This window comes from Microtus ochrogaster, linkage group LG4 (assembly GCF_000317375.1).
Source record: "Microtus ochrogaster isolate Prairie Vole_2 linkage group LG4, MicOch1.0, whole genome shotgun sequence".
NCBI lineage: Eukaryota > Metazoa > Chordata > Mammalia > Rodentia > Cricetidae > Microtus > Microtus ochrogaster.
The window spans coordinates 42,056,392-42,079,819 of NC_022030.1; the positions used below are offsets into that span (position 1 = coordinate 42,056,392).

The following is a 23,428-nucleotide window of genomic DNA, read 5'->3' on the forward strand; positions in this document are numbered from 1 at the left end:
AAAAGTAACATGAAACAAAGGTGGAATGACTTGGTTCAACAAAATTCATATACTAACTGGTGACTCATCTGAAAATCTGTAGACCACAGTGGAAGGGATATCTTGATGTTGTAATTAAGACTATCTCAATGTTTTAATAAAATCATTTCTAAATTATCACATCATAATTGGTTAACTATTTTTTCCATTGGATCTGGTAAAGACTCAGACCCTGTGCTTCTGTAGAGGTTCACTATCCCTTCTGTCACTCCAGAGAATTGAGGCACAGAGGACTCGGAACATTTCCTCTTAGTGAAGACAAGCTCAATATTTTCTCAATGTAATTTATAACGCAGGTACATTTTTAAATTTGTGAACTGATACTGGTCATAAAATGTGCATTCAACTTTGACACCAACAGCCAAGTTCTTGAGCATAATCCCAAACGTACTTGATTCCGATGTACAAATTAAATGTGGGCCAGTAAGAACTGAATACTTTCTTGCACTGTGTTGACAGGTCATTGCATGGAAACGGGATGACTGTTAGCCCAACTAAATGAACTTGCCCTCCTAAACTATGATTTTCATAGAGGTGACATTTTGGGTTGCAATGTAATCATTTGTTTCCTATAATAATAAGGACTTAGAAGAGTTAGGGAAGAAATGGCCCAAAGACAATATCTAACATGCTTTATGATACTGTTTGAGCATAGTGCCTTTTTTTCATTTTTTTTTTTTTTTTTTGGAGGAAAAGGTCAATTTTCACAGCTCATTGGTGTCTATCCATAGTCCCCGTGTCAATGAAAGACAAAAAAGGGGTGGGGAGAAAGAAAAGCTAAGAAGTTTTACATCTCAGCACGGGTGTCATCTTTCAGAACAGCACCAGGAACAGCAAGTGCAGTCTAGTGGGATTTATTTTTCAGTACTGGGAATTAAACCCAGGCTCTCACACATCCAGGCAGTGAGACTTCACTGGGATCCATTCCAATCCTCATCCAGTCTTTTCAATGTTTCAGGGCTTTGCTCCATTTTTAAAGGAAGAAGACCATTTGGGCACGTAAATAAAACATGCTCCAAGGAGAACACATATTCGGTCAATTCTTTGACCTTTTTTGCTGCTTATAAAGGAAACAGGTATTTGTAATTTGATTTATACAAAAAGAAAAGAAATGATACATTGCAGGAAGCCCTTTTTAAACAATGAGTTAAAATAAATCCATCATTAAAAAAACCCACATTTTCCTAGGACTGGGATGTAGGTCAACAGTAAAGAGGTTGCTTATAAGAACAAGGTCCTAGGTACAATGGTCAGTTCTGTCTACAAGCAAAACTTATTTTTCCTATAGTCCATTTATAATTTCCCTATTTCAATATAGAAGTACTGTTTACTATCTAAACCCTTACCATTTGCAAGTCATTTCATAGATCCAGAGATGAAACAGGGAAAATGGACATCACTCAGTTTTTGCTGAGATGACTTTCAAAATCAGGGTATTAGCTTTCAATGTCAGTATCACTACACTGCTCTAAATGAGTACAGTTAAGACCATGATGGAGAACACACAACATGATTCAAGGCTCAGATCGACCTTTAATCAGGATTGGGATTTGCTGTGTTCTTGACCCATAACAACAAATCAGTCTTTACCTTACAACCAGAGGATCCAAAAAACTTCCATGTCTGTGTTTCCATCGCAAGCTATTTTTGGGAAATTTCCAATCCAGGTCAATGTTACATTGAGCTTAATTTTGTAAAAATGAAAATAGAGAGCTACTGGGCATCTGTATGATTCCTATCTGTTAGAATTTTATGTCTCTCAGGAGTTTGCTGATCTTAACTTTTCATATTATTTCCCACTTGGCAGTTATCAAGCAGCTGTCTCTGATTAGATGTTACATATTTTCGCTATTCCCAACCCTCTAACCCTAAACCCCATTATTAGAGAAAGTCCCTTCTGGCAGCATTTCCCCCACAAAGCATTATAGAGGTACTTTTAAATGTTTTTCTGCTGTAACCAACAGCTCTCTCATCTTTACAATGAATCCAGCCTCGTCTCAAAGATTCTCAATTTATTCTTTCATCGCCAGTATATTGTTCTGATTCAGTCTTTCCCACGAATTCATTACTCACACTGCAGTATCCTTTTTGGAGCACAATTTTGTCTATGTGATTCTCATTCTTAACTCTACACATGGATTCTCAATCTCTTTCTGTATTAACTAGAATATTTATTAGCACCTACACCAGGAAATAGAGTAATATATGTCAAAGGAAAAGAGAAAAGCAGAGTACAAATTTGAACATTTACAATCTTGGAATAAAGACTAGTTAATAGATAACCTCAGTAGAAGGGCACCTGAAGGGTGCTCTTAGTAACATATAACCATAATCCGTACAGGTGTTTCTGAAAGCCTCACCGGAGAATGAGAACACAGCAGCTTTCTGCCATCATAGATTGGCATGGTACCATACAACTGTGATACAAAAAGAAGGTTTTTAGTTCATTGAGAGGGCTGATCATTCAGGCTGGAGAAGCCTGTAAAGAAAGGCAGAACACATTTGCCAGTCCAGCCCTGATCTGCACTTCGTATTTAGCCTCAAGTCTGATGTTCAGGATGCTCTACTATCGATGATTTTTTTCCTGGAGTTTAGATTCTTTCTACCTTATCTACCTAAGTTTAATGCTTTGTGAAATTTTGAGTATCCTTGCAATACATTTTAAATATTGACATTTTGCTTTCATATTTATATTCTAGTAAGCACCTAGCATTTGCATAACGGTTAAAACTTGGAGAGCCCAAAGCACACACTGTTTTTTTTTAAGGTCCTAACTGTATTTTTTATGAGTGTAGTTGAACAGTGTGGCTCATTTTCTGACAGTTGCTGCATAGTGAGCTGGTAGCATGCAGTTCAGCCTTTTCTCCCGGGATTCACAACGCCTGGTCAGATAAGACTAACAGTACCAGGGTTGTAAAGTGGCGCCAGTTGTTCTGCTTCTGATATGAATTTACATCTTCCCCCGAGAGCAGGTGCAAATGCTCTTTGTAATGTGCTAAGGAGCAATGAAGCATGAAGGTGCCAGGAGGAAGGGAAGAGCTCTACACACCAAAGCAGAAAATCAGTGTATCTAGGTAGCTTGTGGAAAAAAGAGGGGAGTGTCGATTGAGAAATATTCCCCTTTCCAACTACAACAAAAGAAAACTAAAGCCCAGATACTTGTCATTAAGTGCCAGATACTTCTGATAAAATCTAGCAATATTGTCAAAGTATATATATTTATGAATGCATGGACATGCACATATATTCCACTATAAAATTTAAACAACACATTATTGCTTGATGATTCATAAATTCTCAAGATACCTGGAAAATTATTGTTGAAAATACTACATTTCTTTCTCTTCCAATCTTTCTCTCCTTTCCTCCCTCCCTCCTTGCTTCCCTCCCTCCTCCCTGCCTCCCTCCCTCCCTCTCTATGTCCTTTTTTTTTTTTTTGGTTCGTGAGGAAAGAATATTTACAAATAGAGGAAATATCAAAAGGTCTTCTATACTATTAATCAAATAAAAGGCTCACCATAGTCTAAAAATGAATCTCAGAAGAGCCACTTCCTTTACTTATTATTTTCCCATATTCATTTTAAATGAAAAAGATCTTATGAACTGAAAAGAATTTTTCTCTAAATGGAAATTTTTCTTAACCCTCAGAGATTGGAAAGCAATGAAAGAAATCACAATAAGAAAAGGCAACAGCAAATTAGAAAGGAGAAAACACAACAAGACTTTAGAAAATACAGAATAGGGAAAGTTTCAAAAATATAAAATATAATTAAATTATACTTATATTTAATACAATATATATGTATGGGTGTATGTATGTGAAAGCATGTGTGTATATGTATGTATATGTGTGTGTGACTGTGTGCATGTGTGGTGTGTGTTGTATGTGTGTATGTAGAGCTTTGCTCATCACAACTACAAAGTCTATAGGTATTTAAAATTCCAAAAAAGAAAATAATATTACAATTTGTTGAGTCATTAGGTTTGATAAAAGCAGTCTTGAGAAACCGATTTTTCTAATATTTTGATTCAGAATTACTGGCTTAAGACAATGTCATCTCCCTCTGACTGAGAAGCAAACATCATGGGATAAGCACCATGCAACTGCATATTTAAATGAGAAACTTTTTTCAGTGCGCATCCTTTCCTCTATTTTGTAAGCCATAGAAAGATCTAGCTGGGATTACCTGGTATATAGAAGCCCATCCTTTTCCGGAAGCAAGAGTCAGCATTCTTTATGATCCTGTCCATGTAAACTGGGCCCGATAGGCTCAGACTCAGTAGGCATCAACACAACAAGCCACATAGTATGACAGAAATGAACACCCACACCCACTTCATCTGCTAGAGACCACAGCGGACAAAGCAAACAACATATACAAACCTTGTAGAACTGTCTTAATTAAAAAAAAAATCTCTCTCCCATTCTTTCCAGCCCAAGTGCCTAACCTTCATGAGGGAAACACTGAAAAGGTCCCCATTTTCTGGCTTCATCCACCGGTGCCGCCAGGCCTGGCGCTTTGCAGTAAGGCTGTGTGTTTTTCTGCAGATCCACCCTTGAATGCTACGTAACTGCTCTGCACACGCCTCTCTCTGCGGAGCTCAGGGAAATGGCAGCCAGAGCAATGAGTGGTTGGCATGGCAACAAGAAGAAGAAAATCTGCAGCCTTTTGTATTGTTAGAACTGCTTGTTTATTCGCCTCTGGGACTGATGAGGATAGCTTTAGTCATTTTGCTGGAGAAATGGCACTGCACTATTCGGCTCTGTATAATTAATATAGTATATGCCATAGATCGTATTTTAGAGGGGATCTCAATTTAGAAATGGAGGCAGGGAGGATGGGGGTAACAAAAAGCAGGCTTCACTTTTCTAAGATATCAAAGGGAGAACAGAGAGAACGGTAGAGCTATCTGCGGCTTTCATATGAGTGATGCCAACCTTGCCCCTCATCATGCCATCATGTACTTTCCAGCTTCAATATGTAATCTTTGCAACAATAAATGTATTGCCTGGGTCTGTCTGTCATGGGGTTGCTTGAGTGTTGGGGATGTTAAAATATAGGGAAAGCTATGCTATCTCCTTGGTAGGGGGCAGATCTAGAAATATAGACATGCCAGGAAAAAAGGCATCGTAGAAAATAGTTAGGAGAAAGGTAAAGCAATACCCTTCAGTTTTTATATTTACCCTAAGTGATATCCAAAAAAGAATAATTTCATTCCATGACGTGTTTTGTCCCTATCAACATTCAAACACCATGCCTGAGGTCAGTTGATGTCACCAAAGTCTGCTTTGGATCACTTGCATATATCGACACCTATAAAAGTCTGTTTCTTCTTTTCCTCCTTTCTTTTCCTCCACTTTGGAGGAAATTGAGAATCCCACTTAGGATTTTATGCCATGGACTCGGAGTGTACCTGTGAGTTATGTAAGAGAAATGCAGATGTTGCCTGCCATGGAAGACTGTTGCGAGGGGCGGTAGACTAGTTGCCTTCTACAAGGCAGGAAGCCTGGACCCTGTTAGCAAATGCTCTTAGAGGTTGCCTACACTTGAGGAGGGTTAGACGAGAAGGCTCGTCTTCTAGATCCCTTCCAAATAACCATTGTATTATTTGAAACAACGGCAAGGTAATGGCCAGGTTCCAGTAATGTTTTCCAACAAAAGACAAATGCTAATATTTACAAGATTAATTCTGAGAGCCAAGAAAAATAACCTCAATCTAAAGAAATCTTGAAAGGCTTGATAGTCAGTGGCCTGCTTAGAAGGTAAATAAATGATAAAGTATACACAACATTTACATGTCTTTTCTTGGGGAATGGACTGCTCAGAATGAAACCAGCTTTCACAGGGTTCCTGGCCCTTGGGTTCTTCATCCAACACCCTCATCTTCTAAATGTGCATCTCTGAATAACTCTTTTAAGTAGTCTGTGCCCTAATTTTCTCATTTGAAAATGAAAACATGAATGACAGATACCTCTGTGGACATCTCAAAATGGCATAATATGATCAAAGCAGTGTACAAACTGGAGAGCCACGTGGAAACTGTGATGCTATACAAATTTCCAAGCTGTGGTTCTAAGTACACAATTATCCTTGACGGCGGAAAGTCCCTGTAACATCAACACATTGTTCAGGTCCTTACGTAAAATGCCATGTTTGCTTGAAGCCTGTGAAATCCTCCTATATGCTTTAAACCATCTCTAGACTGTGTACATTATTGGATACAGTGTATAAATTCTATGTTAATAATGAATATACTGCATTGCATAAGGGACAATGAATAGCAGAAATACCCTTATCCTCTCCAAACACAATTTCTTTCAAGTTCATTTAATTCACAGTTGCCTCTGCCCATGGATGTCAAGAAGGACAAGGAGAGCAGGCTCCAGGTTTTCAAGCACCCTTGAGGAATGAAAAGGAGCCGGAAAACTTTTCTATCATTGGACAGGTAATAGTGCTCAGAGCAAGGTGAGCAATGCAGAATCAATACTTTGCAGATCTGGCTTTTTCAATCAGAAAACATTATATTAAAATTATTTCATAATTAGATGGAGTGAGGGTAATATTCTGTGCCTTAGATATCAGGACACCAAATGAAGTGACAGTCAGTTGCATTGCCAAGTCACAAACATACTATGGAAACCATATCTCCACATCCTTAAATGTCACTTGAAAGGTAACTTTAAACTTCTACTTCCTATAACCATGTTCTCATCAAAGTTCTATAAATTTTAGATACAAAGAATTATAGATTTTTATAGATACAAATCAACCCTTTTGACTTTTTGCAAGTTATCTCATGCCATCTTAATATGAATTATAATGAAACTTTGAGCCTTGCTCCTGCATAAGAAACTTATGGATGATGTGTCTTATTGTCATTCTGATTCAAAACTCCATGGGGGTCAAAATGTATTTCACTGCTTTCTTCAATAAAATGCAAAAGAAAGGAAGGGATTATCACAAGACATTTGTTTTCTCCTCAATTACACTTTGGAAAACAATTTTAAAAGACAAAAACTACCCTTTGGTTAGGCAGCTTGATTCTGAATACCTTCACATGTTTATACATGATCCTGTCTGTCCTTTAAAAAGGACAGAGAAATAAAGCATCAAAATTAGAGTTGATAAAATAATTCCACCCATCTTTCTATGGGCTCGCTTTACGCTGTATGGCAGGAAGCATCTAGGCAAATGTAAAGAAATACAATTAAAATATCATTGCTTTCTAACACATCCTGCTTTCCAATTCTGGTCTCAGTCCACAAGAACAAAGAGAAGTTGACCAAGGATGTGCATTTTTAAAAAGGGTCAAAGCCCATACATGAAAAAGAATATTCAAGCGGTACATGACAAGGTAGAGCACATGGCTGAGGGGGCCCAGTCTTAGGGAGACAGAGCTTCCATTCTTAATTCTGTTTATAGAGAGGTTACAAACTCAGGTAAAAGACTTGTGAAAATGAAGAGACCACCATAGCCAAGAAGGAAGCAAAAGAAACATTTTTGAGTCAAATAGAAATTTCCTGGTCACGACAATCTTAGCTGAGGACACTGAGGAGTGTTTCATCTGAACAATTTTGTTTGTGAAGATTATATTTTATGGAATAAATGTGATATACTTCTATACTGTAGGTGAATTAAAAAAAAGGAGCTCTTTGGTCCTTCTTGAAATGCTCACCTCCAAATACAATGCCAGTTCCAATGAGGTTACTACCCTCACGGCATAGCCTTTTAAAAATGGCAGATTTGAGATTTAGGAGTATTTGCATACACAGGTGATGATTCATAAGAAACATATTAAGGAAATTATCTATAAATCATCAAGGACAATAGCTTTTATTTTATTAAACTTGTTTGGGAGGAAGCTGATTGTTGATTTATCACTGGAGCATTTCTGGAAGTATAAGGAAAGCACATTTTCTATTATTCCATCACTATAGCTTTCCACACTTGCATGTCTTAGGGGCTCAGGAATTGGCCTGTTATCTTTTAGAAAAGAGTTAGTTTAAAAATCACACCGTAGTTTAGGCTGAAAACATCACTATGGCAACCTACAGATGAAGATGTACCACCTCTGTCACTGAAAGCACACATATGAATACTTAGAAATTGATTTCTCTAGGATAATACAGACTCATTTGATGCATATTGAGAGAATTGTACAATAAACACTGGATGTTCCTGACACCATCACACAAAAGAAATACTTGCGAGTTGGATCTAATATATATATATATATATATATTATCTTCTCAAGGAAGCTGGCAAGAACACACTGACCTGACAAATAGATTTTTCTGAGCTGTTAAATACTTCATTAAGATGACTGAATAAATAGGATATTGCATGATACGAGTTGTTCATGGCTTGAACAAGCATACTATATACAGTAATTTTTTTCTATATTGCACTGTATTGCTCCATGGTAGTATATAAGGGTTGTGTGTTGAGTATCTAAGAGATATAGCTAGCCTGGCATGGTGGCTTTTGCCTAGAACCCTGGCACTTGGGAAGCTGAGATAAGGTAATACAGTAGAGTACTGTATACTGTATACTGGACTATACAGTAAGTTCAAGGACAGCTTGAGTGGTATCCTCCTCAAAAACAAAAACAAACACAAAAACGAACCAACGGGAGTGTAACAACAAAGGACTCTAAAATCAGAGATGACAGTATAGTTTTCAAGTTAATTTGAAAATGACTGTCTTTGCATTTGCCTATTCATTTCATTGCTGGTCCAGCACACATGTATTGAACACTACAGCTATAAAGCCAGGGGCTGCAGGATGTGATGATAAGGACACCATTATCTCTTTCCTTCTTTCTAACCGTGATGCTGTAGCTTGTCCTCATCCCCTTATGCCTCAAACCTATCAGAGTCCTTTCAGTGGGAAGTCCCACCCTCAGCAAGCTCCACTGTATTCAGCCAGAGATAAAAAGTCCTTGTTCAAGAGTGTCACCACCGCTGCTACCCACAATTATGTAGCTAACAGATATCAGGTCTTGGAACACTGGCTTTGTACACTCTATACTATTTTATAATCCTCACTGTAACCCTGAAAGGCAGGCCTATTTTCATTTCATTTTCAATCACAGTATCTTATTAATAAGATGTATGTCTCCTTGGAGCACTACATAGCTTCTGAATTTCCTGGTTCAGTCAAGAAATACATCCAATCTCTTTTCCCATTCTCATGGAATTCTGCAGAGTTTTCATGGAATTCCCAGAGGCTTTGTATCAGAGCAACTGCAGAGGATTCAACTTAGTGAAGAAGACATACAATCTTTAAGAGGGAGACAGCCTGTGCTAACGGTGAAACAGAACCGCCACAAGCTAATGGCTTCTGCAGTGTTTGACAGGCAAAGCTACCCTGTACTTCAAAGAATACTTATATTATCTTGGTATAACCATGTGAATTTATTTGGCACCTCAGAAGACAGCTGGAAAATTTTTTCCTAAGTAAAAACAATCCCCTTTAAACATCGCCTTTCCATACTTCTCATTTGAAAGGCTGATGGGGTGCTTTGCACTGTTCTTTCTATAATAAAAAGAAATATGCCTCTCTAATCAAGCCCTTGGACTTAGTTACTTCCAATGTTACTTAAGCTAATAAGAAGAAAACAATTTTGCCTCAATAGGTTAAAATACTGACGGTTCATAGCAAGATATCCATGCATTGAGTATTTTGCCCATAAAAATTAGGGTAGTAAAAATTATGCTGAGAAACAATATCAAGACTACAACCGAGTTGGGAAAGTCATACTAACTGCCATGGTGCTTGGTGCGCGGCTTGCGAGGGCACTGATTCCTCCTAATCGGACTCTTGTCCTTGAGAAGTGACAGGACCAGCTGCTGCAAATTAATTCACTTGCAGAGCAACCCGACTACAAGAGCATAAAGAAGTCCTTGTGGCCCCTCAGTTACCTGCTGTTTCTCTGTCAGCCGAGGTCAGCTCTCCGTTGATCCCGTTCTCTTTGGTATCTGAATAGGTGCCCTGTGACCCATGCTCCCGGAAGGCGCCCTCCTCCTCCTCTCTGTATGGAAATCCATTGGCGCTGCGGCTCAGCCCTTCCCCTGCCCCGCCTTGATCCTTCATCTCTGGAGGGTGAGCATGTGCAGCTGCCTCTGTCAGTGAAGCTGACGTCCAGTGTGGCGCCTTCCCATCGTCCTTCCGTTCATCAGCCATCCTTCAGAGCTTTGTACTGTCTCCTGATGACAGAAGTGTGTGTGTTAGTTATCACTTTGTGAGCAGTTTCCTGATGTAAAAACATCAGTGGCAAAATAGGGGAAATTTGAGGTCAAATCAAATTTCAAATTAAGGGGCTTGCTTTATTGATCACCATGCTTTTAAAAAAAATAACAGATATTATTAATACAACAGCTTTCACATTTTCATTGTTTTTTCAGAACATTTCTGGAATGTTCCATGAAATCATATATATATTCTTTAAACAAAACAAAACAGCACAAAAAGCACAACCATGTCTCAGGACACATGTTAACCAATGTCTGACACCCATTCTAAATATTGACCCATTAGGCAAAGCATTGTGCCCTGGGGAATTCACAGTGTGAGAAAATTAAGTAGAAAAAGGCAGGAAGAGAAACGGCTGGAGGAAATTTAGATTATCAGACCACACTCAACTACTCTTTAAAAACACAACTTTCAAGAGAACCAGGAAGAGAAAATGGCCAGCACTTACATTTTACTAGTATTTATGCCAAGCCAATTTGATAATTTTCTGAGTACTGTAGCGTAATGAGTGAAGGTTACAGACTAAATTTTCCAACAAACACAATACCTATAATCAGAGAATGTCTGACATTTTTCTACAAGTACAAATCTTGCAGTTAAGAAATGAAAACAACAGTGTTAGAACTATGTCTTCTTTAATGACATCATTTCACTACTAAGTCAAGTAGGACCTGAAATGCTAGGGCATTGACGTGAGGGAGGAAGCTGTGAATTACAGCACAGGATGGATTCGCTGTGGAGGAGGCATTTTCTTAACCTTCCATGAATGGCAGATACCGGATGACCTTCTCTTTCTTACATGCGGATGCTAAGTTTAGAGACGAATCTGACAGGGTGAGTCACCTCTCAGTTTGATGTAGTCTTATTGATGGCTTATTGTCCCCACACAGTGGGTGACAACATACGCAATGATTCTAATGGAAATGAGGAACATTTTTTTTTTTTTTGTAAAGAGTAACCAAAGTGAAGACTTCTAAACAAACAAAGGCAGTGTTAGGAAGAATCTACTTCTTGCTCCCAGCTCTTATAGATCCCACATTTAAATTAAGCTGTTATGGAAGCAAACTTTCCTACCAGATTTCTAAGAAGCACTTATAGTTTATTGAATTTATATTTATTATTTGTGTGTGTGCATACGAGCAAACATTTGCTGGGGTGTTCATGTGTATGTCAGAGGACAACTTTATGGGGTCACTGAAACCTCCCCTTCCACTTGATGTGGGTTCTGGGTACTGAACTGAAGTCATCAGGCTGGCTCCATTGGCTAACAAGCACTTTTAGCTGTTGAACCATCTTGCTAGCCCTGCTTCTGAACTCACTGCTTTTCTTTGCTTTTGACGCATATCAAAACCACAAAAACCAGAAATGAGACAAGTTAATAAGTCCATTCGTCTATCTGATTCTAACACCAAAGTGCTTCCAAATTTGTTTCCAAAGTATTCTGTTTATCATTTATAGAATCTCATTTAAGCAACATATACAGAGCTTAGATTTAAAAATGTGGATTGAAGGATTCATGAACAAACCAGGAGTATCTATATTGCATACAATCTGTAAAGAACTTAGTATACCAAAGAGTTTTTTCCCAACAATTCCTAGTTTCACTGATTACAAAATTAAAGCAAACAACGGAAAGAAAACATTAGTAGTTACATTTGTTATGGTTATAATTACCCCACCACTTATTAAACCACCAGTAATTACATGTAATCATTTTAGAGATGAAGTGAATTATCCAGATTCAAATAGCCACATTCTGGATACAGAGCTGCCTTCCATAACACCTGAATCTCTGTGTGGCTCAATGTCTTACTATTCCTGATTTGTGTGTGTATATGTGTGTACATGTGAGCACAGAATAAATAGTGAATACAGAAAAAACTTACAGGAAGAAGTCTGGGCTTTTCTCATGTATTATTTTAAAGAACAAATAGGCTTTGTGTCCTATATGCTTTCAGTTCTGTAGAGAAACCGAATGGGTAGTATAGCGTTTCCACAATTCATCTTTATAAGTTTTCAAATTCTGAACATCTTTTAATAATATGACACATTATAGATAATAAAACAATTATCAATACATTATTAGCTAGTGTAGTGCCCAGTATTGGTTTGTCTGTTTCTTGGTTCTAGCTAAGATACTGTACTATATTTAATTTCCATCTCTAGGTTCCTTTAAGACTTCTGGGTTGAAGAGTACTACTCAAATAAATCACACAGTTGCACTCCATTGAAAATGTCTGGCTTTTTAATGACTAGTTCTGGTTTACACATTTGTGAAGGAAATGGCAGATAAAATGCTCGTCTAGGTGGAGGATGTTCTAGTTCACATGTGTGCACACCTTGAGCCTTCTCAGAGCTCCTTCCTAATCCCCTGGGCATTTCCATTTCAGAGTGATATGGCAATACACAGGGGCTGTTTCCTGATATCCTATACACCAGCGTGTGTAAGAAGATCTGAGAAAGGCTTAAGTCTGTAGTGTACGCTCAACTCTGGAAGCTAAGACTTTATTTCTTAGGAATGAAGTTTAATGTAGAAACAAAGGACAAATATCTGTGGTTAGGCATTTGTCTCTGTAATGGGTGTGTGCATAGGTAAGTGCAGCATCCACAGAGGCCAGAAGAGGGCGTCAGATCCCTGAGAACTGGGTCGCATGTGGTTGGGAACTGCAGTCTGGGTGCTGAGAACCAACTTGAGTTCTCTGTGGAAGCACTATACACTTTTGCTCTTTAAAACAAAACAAAAAAAAGTCCAAAAATAAATAAAAAACAACAACAAAAAACCTCTAAACAAAACCTTATCAATTGTTTCAGCACATCTGATCTGGGAGCTCTTGAGAGTCAAAGCAATACACCAGGATGATAACAACTCACAAAACTCAGATACACTTGCCTGTGCCTCATCTCTCACTCCAGGGCTCTCTGGAACAAACTTTCCAGTGAACAAAACCCTCACCTTTAACTACCAGATCAACATCTAAACAGACACATGCTTGTCAGTGGTCATCCACTCAAAGACTCACATCATTTGCTTTTAAACATTTACAGTAGAAATGTTTTAAAATTTAGGAAATTTAAAAATTAATAAAAAACTAATTTTGGAAGAAGAGTTACCTAAGCACACAAATTTCACTTAATACCACATAAATCAAAATCCTAGGCTAGAAAGCATGACCTGACTGCATGTGAAGTTGCAGGCTGCTCAGACATCACTCCCTAAGTCTGAAATGTGTGTAGTCTGCCTATTAAGTGTCAGCTCTCATTGTGTGACAGAAAATATGATTAGAAAACAGTGTTGCTGCTTTGGAGGAAAAAAGCTTCTTGCATCAAAGGAGACACTATTTGATCATGCTTATTAATATTCCCAACTGATTATTAAAGTAGGATGATGCATTTTACTTAAAATCTAACAGAAAGTTTGGGGTCACACTTGTTTCAAGTTGCCAAGAGCAGGACCTGTGATATTTAACCTTGATTGTTCATCTGATACATTTGGAAAGATGGGACTTCCTTTGAGGAACTACTTTCATAAAACTGGCCCGTGGGCATGTTTGTGGGATAACTTGATTGCTAATTGATGTCAAGTTCACTGTGAGCAGTGCAACCCCAGGTCAGGTGGATGTGCACTGTGTAAGAAAGATGGCAGAGGTAAAGCAAGCCAATAAGCAGCATCCATCCATGTTTTCTGCTTTAATTTGTCCCTGTTTCCAGGTTCCTGCCTCTGCTTTTCTTGATGATGGACTGTTAGCTGTAAGATGAAATAAACACTTTCCCCCTCAAGTTGCTTTTGCTCAGTGTTTTATCACAACAAGGAAAATCAAAGTAGGTAGCAAGGAAATAGCTTGGTGAAAATCTAAATACTATGGAAAAACTCAATTCATGACTCTGAGGCAAGTGTATTCCAATTTTCAATTACATAGACTTTTTTAAGTCTAACGTTTTAATTAATGTATGACCTTGCAAAGTAATTTTGTAGCTTATGGGTTGGTCTGCCCATTATCAGTGCTTACTGATACTGAACAAAGCTTTACAACATTATCTTATATTTCAATATAAATTAACATTTTTCTAGGTTTAACTTTACACTCTAACTTTCAAAACTTGATCAGTTTTCTCAAGTATGTGTCTGAATGTATAAAAAGATTCATAATTTTGTGTTTGAGAAAAAATAATTAAAGTTAGCCACAAGCAGCCCAAATATCTGTCTCTAAATATGAAAAACTATTATTTAAGTATTGTTTTATTACATTATTGACCCTTGCAGTAAGGGTCTGTACAATGAGATAACTTACACTGAATTTAGAAATAAAATAATAAATTTTGCTTATGTCTGATCATTCTTAGTCGAGCAGACTGTGTGTACATTCTCAAATTCCATTTGTCAGGAGAGTAATGTTCTTTTCTAACTCCCCATTTCTAAGTTCTTGCTATTGGCTATTTATTATTACTAGTTGACAACATTTATCAAATCTTTTCTGAAATCAAGTAGAAGCTCTATAACAAGCAAATAACTATTGTCACCACGACCTTCCAACTTTGATTTCTATGAGAAAGCCACATTGTTCCCTCCACAACGAAGCTCTGTGCATGTACACAAAGTGCAGGAGATACAAACAGAATCAATTAGTCCTTCCTATAGAAAAGTTTCTGCAAAACATCAATAATTTAGATTGTTGTGATAGATTATAGATGGAGACACTCTACCAGAAAAATGTGCTTTCTAGAAAAATTTTTAGTTTTAAAATATATTTTTGTTCATCTTTCCTGTAATATTCTTTTAATCATTTTCCACACAGATGACAACTTTTGACAAATACCCAATGAGTTCTATTAGTGATGCAGGATAACAGGCTTTATTCTCAATAAAACTAGATGTGCACATTCAGATCCACTTCACATCTCAGCTGGTTTAAACTACACAGTGTTTTCCTGTCCCTCCATCTATCGTCAGAAGGCCAGATCCTGAACATGAAAAAGATTGGGTGTACACTTTGATGATTCCTGCATTACTTGTTCTTTAGAAAAAGTAAAAAAAAAAAAACAAAACAAAAAAAAAACAAAACACAATGTTTAAATGTATGAAAGCGTGTTTCCTTAGTGCACATGCCCTCTGGTCATACAGAAATGAGAAAACAGTGTACAGCCATCACATTGCCTCCATTGCTTAAGGAGAAACATGAAAATGAAATGGCAGAAGAAATCTTCTAGACAGTTCTGACATCTTTCTGAGTTACCAATGACTATTTTATTTTAAAAAATTAAGGCTAAGATTCAAATCAAGACACATTTTATAGAAAAAGAACCCACTTTCTTATTTTTCTACCCACCTGCTTAATAATTTGTAATTTTCCCTTACTCTCCTTTCCAAGTGTAAAAGAGGTTAGTCAAAGATATACCTAACCAATACATTACAGGATACATTACCGTAAAGTGGGTTTCAAATATTTGTTTACTGTTGATTGAGTTAGTCCTCAACTGCCAACCACGAGGCAAACATGAGGTGAAAGGTTCCATTAGAGATGAATGTTTGGTCACCATCAGCTCAAGAGAAAAGAGTGAATTTGAAGCTGTGGAGAGTGGTGTAGGATATGCAACTCACATTCCAACTCCATCTAAAGCACATGTAGTAGAACAAATGAAGAGATCTAAACAAGACCAAGTAGTCCAAGCATACGAGTTTAGAAATATACCCACAATAAAGTTTCACAACCCATCTCAGAAAAAGTCTTCAAATTATGAAAATGAAATACTCATAGGTTATCAACCATTTCAATGTATCGTCAAGTATTTTTAACACACCACATCCTAAATAGATGCAGTAAATCAGTTTTTGAAGGACTGAGCTTGCAAAGGAGTATTTTACCCAGTGACCGTGATGGAGCTTGAAGACTGGTGTTTTTGGACAAGCTGGTTGTTCAGGAAAGAGCAGTGAAGGGCAAAATTGCAGAGAAGAAACATCACTGCGGAGTCACTGAAGTAAAGGGGAGGGCAAGTATGTTGTCAGGTCATATTACTAGTCTTACAAAGAGATGTGCCTTTCAGGTCCATTGCCCAGAACTTTTATGGTGCATTCACGGAATCTGATCATGAGGTAGACTGTTTCTATTCTACCTTAGAGGAAATAAGGTAGTTTTTAACTTTTACGTAATGCTACTTGAAAGAGGCAGAAATACCTTGAAAAAATTTTCTGTTTTAAAATTGACCCTCTTCTATGACAAGACAAGTAGTTCATGTTGTAAAAGGATGGTCAGACTATGAAGCATATTAAAATTGCTATTAAGGTGTTTATTTTTGCCTAATTGTTGGCATTTACTGATGTGTCATTAAACTACACTTGTTTAACTTCCTTTACCGATTGGAAATGAATGAGGTGGTGCTAGTGAGAACATCTGGTAGTAATTCTGAACAGGTCCTGATAATCCAGATGCACGTGCTGAAAGTGATGAAGTAGCCTAGAACTTTCCTTTAGGATTCCTAAACAAACGTGCTTCATTGCTTGTCCTTGGGTTAAATTTTGGAAAGATAACATTTAGCCATCAAACATAGTTATTAGCAGGCAGCATTAAATACTGTTAAAAAGTGGCAAAAGAAGAAGTTTGGAGAAAACCAGCCTACAAAACACAATCACAGCGAACTTAGACAACAATGAGGACTCTAAGAGAGACTTACATAGATCTAATCTACATGGGAAGTAGAAAAAGACAAGATCTCCTGAGTAAATTGTGAGCATGGAGACCTTGGGGAGGGTTGAAGGGGTGAGGGAACAGGCAGGGAGGGGAGCAGAGAAAAATGTAGAGCTCAATAAAAATCAATAAAAAAAGAAATCTAAAAGAGAAAAGTCTAAAGGAAAAGTATAGTATGCATCAGACAGAGACAGACAACCTCAGTTTTTATAGTGTCATTGGTACAGGTGTTTCTAGGGCATTCTCTTTGAGACATTCTACCCTGTCATCATGAAGTATGCAATTCAATCAAAACAAAGGGCATATAATTTTGTGCTGCCACTTCTCTAGAAGGGAACAAGAGAACCAAATAACTAGTTTAGTAAGAGAACTAAGCACATAAACCCTGCTACTCCTTTCATGGAGGTTCAACTATGTTTTGTACAGCCACTACCCATCCCAGCAGCAACCACACAACAGAAACGCAGTTTGATTTCTAAAAGTATAATATTTTTTTGTAGCACATATATCTTTGTGTATTCTGTGGGTGTTCCTAAATTTAAATATTTGCTGATAAATGGCTTAAAATCCCAAGTTTCTGCCCTTTGTTTTCCATGTAAAATCAAAGGTATTATTCATGACATGAAAAAAATGAAGTTGAAAACCTAGGTATTTGTTTTGAATCTTTTCTGCCTTTCACAGACTGAATATAGAATACCTAAAATTTTATCTCATGACTCATTCTTCATCACACATCATGCTAATTAAAAATTAATATAAAGAACGTTAGTGGGCACGGAAGACATTAACTCTGCTGATGATGGACATGGAATACAAAACCTCCCAGTGTTAGGTTATTGTTAAGTCTGGATAATACAAATGAGTCATAATTCTAAGCAGGCCAGAAATTCAGTAAATGCTGCCTCACCAGCCAATGTAACCCATCATCCCGAGCTTAATAAGGATTCTTCTACTGTGAAATGCAGCATATATTTAACAACTGTGTAACACATCCAGGCCCTTCAAATATGATACACATAGAAGATCAAATACCTCTCGAAAATAAATACATCAAATGCCATAGTCTAGAACTCTAGCTCTAATACTCATAGGTAATTAAGAATTTATACTTAGATGCTAGAGAAGTACTGAGATAAGCAATAGATCCCCAACAAGAAAGCTAAGATGGAACCATGGTTCTACTTACTAAATATGTCAATTCACAAATAGAACCAAACCTGCAGGTTGGTTTTGTAACTCTGCAATGAACTACTGGAGCGATGAGCAGGTAAGATTTGATCCCTATGTCAGTACTGCTAATGTTGAAGTTCGATCGTCATGACCTTACTAATGTTTTTAAGCTAGCATAAGTTTAACTATCAGGATACGAAGCTTCAGATGGAAATTGTAAATTGGACTTTTGAAAGTGGATGATTTTCTTTCAAAGATACCCAGCATCAACTGTGATCCAAGGACTGTCAGACTCTGTTGAGTATCACATAACAAAATACTGTAAAATCAAATCTCCTCTGGGCACAGATTGGATGAAAATGGTATAGAATTACAGATATCCCAAAGGAGGTTTATAAGCCTTGGGCGTTACATCACCATGGGATGACAAACCCTTAGCTCCTCATGAGGGGAAGGCATTGACTGCTTCTAGAAGTTGCTACCATCAAAAAGAACGGTCAGCACCTAAGGATAAAATGCACTGGGCCTTTCTGTTCTGGAGGTTAGGGCATATGTAATCTTAGAGGCCATGTTATTTATGATGAAATGAGATGCTTGGCTTAAAAACAAGATTCTAAAAGTTGGAGAAGGAAATGACAGTTCTTAAAAAAAGGAAAAATAACAAGGTATGTAAGCTTGCCAATAAAAATGCTTTAGAACATAAATTCAAAGTCTGCAAACTTTAGGGTTTTCATGAGTTGGATCTCTGAGCCCCACTCTCATCGTTAGGTCTTAGTTTGTCTTTAAAACACCTCAGTTCTTTGACAATTTCATACACATATGTGATTAATCATTACTCTCTCTTACATCTTCGTTTACTTTCCTCCTATGCCTTCAAGCCCAGCTTTCCTCTACCAGTCCCTTTCTTAGATTCATGACTTTTGGGCTGGTTTAGTTTAATCAGAGTGATCTGTATGACTGACTATCGATTACAACTACATTGTGGAGCCCGCTGGGATCATTAGTGACTAAACAACAAAGGCAGGGGCTCTACCTCTCCCTGTAAAATAGTTAAAACACTCTATCAGATAGTGCATCATCCACAGATAATGTTCCCGAGCCCCTCCTGTGCCCAGGCATAGTTGTCTACGGGCTTGCCTACTCCTATGCAGAGCCGAGCATCTGCAGCTGCTGTGAGCTCCTGGCTGTAATGATTGTATTTTGCTCAAAAGTGGCATTTTGCAGTTCGTCTTCCTGTATCTCTCCTCCTACATTCTTGTAGTTCCATCTTCTGCAGCATCCACAGAGCCTCAGAGAGGACAGCATAAATGTTTCGTTTAGGGCTGAGTACCCAACTATTGTTTATGCTTAGCATCTTGTGAAATTTATGAGTTTCTGCATTTATTGACAGTCACTGGAAAGTGAGGCCTCTTTGGTTAAGGCTGAGTAGAATTTGTCTAAATACAACTATAAATATTTGGAAAGCAGTTTGAAGCTGTGCTAATTTAGCTAACCAACCTATTAAGTTCCCTACTAAGGCCTATGCCTCCATCTGTCATGGGTTTCTGATCAAGCTCACAGTACTAGACATGAATTTTCTCCTGGAGAGTAGGCTTCAAATCCAAATAGAGACTTATTGGTTACCCCTATAAAATTAGTGCCACTAGTTCACATGTGGGCATACCATCCATGCATGGTAGGGTTGGATTGTAGTTCATTAGAGTTCATGGGTAAGTCATCCCATTGACACCTTTTCTTTCTTTCCCAGTAGCCTTCATAGGACGTTTGGTCCCTGTGAAATCTAGCCAGCACAAAGGAAGTTCCCACAGAATTTTTAGTTTGATTTATCTATAACATGCAACAAAGGTGTGCAGCATCTTCCGCAATAAGGTCTTACATATAGTTCTTTTGGGTGACCAAAAGGACTGTCAGGGGCCTATATTGCTGGGAAGTGTCTGGAGCTTCTATAGTCAATTAAAAAGATGATATCCCAATAGGGCATTTTTGCTTAGTAATCCATTAGGAATAGCTTTTTAAAATATTTTAAAAATATAAGTTGCATTTTAAAATTTAAATTTAAGATAGCCGTCTTTTGATGACTAAGTCTCCGACATGTGAATGAAGTTTTTCTTCTAAAATGCTAAGATTAATATCTTCTTCCATGTTCCTCTTTTTGGGTCTGGTGCGAGCCAGGAACTCAGAACCGCGAGGGGTGCACCCACACACTGAGACAATGGGGATGTTCTATTGGAAATTCACCAAGACCAGCTGGCCTGGGTCTGAAAAAGCATGGGATAAAACCGGATTCGCTGAACATAGTGGACAATGAGGACTACTGAGAACTCAAGAACAATGGCAATGGGTTTTTGATCCTACTGCACATACTGGCTTTGGGGGAGCCTAGGCAGTTTGGATGCTCACCTTACTAGACCTGGATAGAGGTGGGTGGTCCTTGGACTTCCCACAGGGCAGGGAACCCTGATTGCTCTTTGGGCTGATGAGAGAGGGGGACTTGGCTGGGGGAGGGGGAGGGAAATGGGAGGTGGTGGCAGGGAAGAGACAGAAATCTTTAATAAATAAATAAAAAAAAATCTTCTTCCATACCTAGTGGGTGTAACCAGGTGCAGGCCACCATCGGTCAGAGAATTTGCTCTCTGAATGTTTTGAAATTCATACATTTGTTGTCAGTGCTTGTGATTAAGCAAAATCTGATGTCCATTCTGTCATGAACGTGACAAGATCAGCTATTGTTTAGCGTGAAGTGAGGTTAGCCTGCATGATGCTAAGATTACAACCCCAGTTCATCAAACAATTAGTTTACTATCCAACACATTAAAGGAAAAGGCTTAGTGCATTTGGGCATTAGAGACGTGCTTGAAAAGATGCTGTTGTAGAAGATTTCAGAAAAAACACAACAGAATATAGTTTGGGGAGTTTTAGGGGTGCATCGAAAACCTTTATGGTGGCCCCTCTCATGACAGGCAGTGCCTGAATTTAAAGCATGCTAGGACTTAGCAGAAGATTGGTCTGGAAACTTAAAGGGAGACCTTTGATGCCCAAATCCAGCCCCTGCCTTTGATTTGCCTTTTAAAACTGAGGTTGGGGAACAATTTTTGGAAAGACTCCCTAATGGGCACTTTCCCAGTAGTCTCATTACACTATTCTTCACTCGAGGCTGGAAGTTTTTCACTGTTCCACCTGGCTCCGTCACTAGGCTGTAAGTTCCTAAAGGGAAGGCTGTATTTAATTCTGGCACGTGGTCCACTGGCACAAGGGAGGCTAAAAAACACGTGTGTACTGATGAATGGAGACAGGACAGATGTAAGGACAGATAGTTTTCTCTAGTCCAGAAGTAAAGGAAGACATAGGAAAATGAGGGTAACGGGCAAAGCCAAAATCATAAGGTATGTACTAAGCCACACCCAACCTCTGTGCTGAAGGCACTCAGCATCCGTGAACGATGTGGAAGAAGGGGTTGGCTTATTCGGGTTTATTATTTAGAATGTTGGAGTAATAATGGACCAATGAATTGTGAACTGGAGGAAGACATGGCTAAGCATAGAGCTTTCAGAGACAGCTGCTTTAGAAAAAAAATGGACCTGAAGGATGATGTGTGCTTGGGATGCAAATGGGCTGGATTCTCTGTGAGGAGCAAAACTAACAATTAATTAACAAAGTCGAACCTCAAATTGCTATAACCTGTTGAACAGATGTTTTTTTTACAAAATTGTAAACTAATGTCTTCATTTTTAACTGTCCATTCTTTATATAACTTATATAGTATATAAGTTATATAGTATATTCTTTCATACTATACTGAAGGGTATTTTTCTTATTAAATTTTAAGTAATATTTCAATGTTCTGATGAGCTCTGATTCACTAAAATTTATTATGGAATATTTTAGTGTTTAGTGAGCTCTAGAGTTTTTAAATGGCTGTTCAGTGTAATTCTGATGAGGCTATTGTGAATGTCATTTGTTTCCAGATATGAGAGCATGTTAAATCTGCACGGAGACAGACATGGTCAGAGCTGCACTCAAACAGTAAGGCATTGGAGAAGGGGATAAAAGTTGTGAGCACAGTAAGAGACAGCTCAGAGGCCACGGAACTGGATCTTTCTTTGAAATGAACCAATTTACAAATTACTTAAATGAGATTTTGTTGAAGTGTTCATTTAATTTATTTTAAGATTGCTATCAATGTGGTTATTATGCTTTCTAGAATTTATCCAATAAACATTCACTGCTTTCCAGCTTTACACCAGAAATTCTGCTATGCCTCAGGAATAAAACGCTGATTAAGGTTTGGGCTCTCCCCATAAACAGCTCACATTCAATTGAGGAAGATGGACGAGTCTGAAGTCTTCCATCAGAGTCAATGCAGTAAAGAGAATGAACAGGTGCCAAAGAATTAGCAGTCTTCTAAGTCTCTGTTAGCAAAAATAGCTATAGGAATAAACTAGTTAGTTTATATATATTTACATATGGTATATACATATATACATTAGAGAACACACATTTTAATAGATGCAAAACCATGATATCAGTGGTGCATTAAACCCAGCTAGTGATAGTAGACACTGAATCCTAGAAAGGTAAAGTATAATCCAAGTAAAAGGAAAGTTTGAGTTATGTAATATAGCAAATCCTTTTATTTCTTATTTGTTATGAATTTGGGGCAGGCTATGTGGTGTGGTGCGCTTGCTGCTGGCTATAATTGTGACTCACAGAAATTCTGAGCTAAGTTGAAAGTTGCCTTGCTTACTACATCAGTGAGTCTAGTCTGAAAGGGAAGCTATAAAATTCTTATCATTTGGAATTCCCTCACTACTCAGGTCGGATCCAAATGGGTCAGCCTTCACATACAGTTTGACTTTTCTCTTTGAACAGACATGTCTTTGTACCCTGGAGTGAATCCTAGAAACAAGGTCAATTTTTACGGCTGGCTACTTGCATTCTGTCAAACTTCCGAAGCGACAGAATGTGACATAAAATATTGAAAACCCCGGGGCATGAAATGTATATAATTAATCCAAGGTTATGAGATGGTAAATATTTTCAAATAAATGAAAAAAGTACAATTAACTTCTCTACAGACAACTATTTCTATCTTATATGTAACAGTCCATTTAATTATAGGCATCTATGTAGCAAAATAAAAAAAAATCTGACCAGGACTCAGATGTTATTCAATGGTAGACTGCCTACTCAAGCGCCACACCCTGGGTTCAGTGACCAACACCACAGAACACCCCCCAAAAAACAGAATAAAGAAATATAAAATTATAATACACACTTCCTGAA

General features: G+C 37.9%; 1 protein-coding gene across 15 annotated transcripts in view; it reads right to left on the reverse strand.

Annotated features, from left to right (window-relative positions):
- The window catches only part of Map2 (microtubule associated protein 2), a 269,160-nt gene that overhangs the window by 54,228 nt on the left and 191,504 nt on the right, over positions 1-23,428 (reverse strand). For 12 of the 15 annotated variants that reach the window (XM_026786324.1, XM_005361447.3, XM_026786325.1 and 9 more), the window contains one exon: positions 9,965-10,249. In XM_026786324.1, coding sequence (XP_026642125.1) covers positions 9,965-10,226 — 262 coding nt within the window. In that variant the 5' untranslated portion in view covers positions 10,227-10,249. Of the gene's footprint in view, positions 1-4,226; positions 4,353-4,488; positions 4,628-9,964; positions 10,250-23,428 lie in introns of those variants that run through there. The other 3 variants (XM_026786334.1, XM_026786333.1, XM_026786332.1) reach the window with 2 other exon arrangements.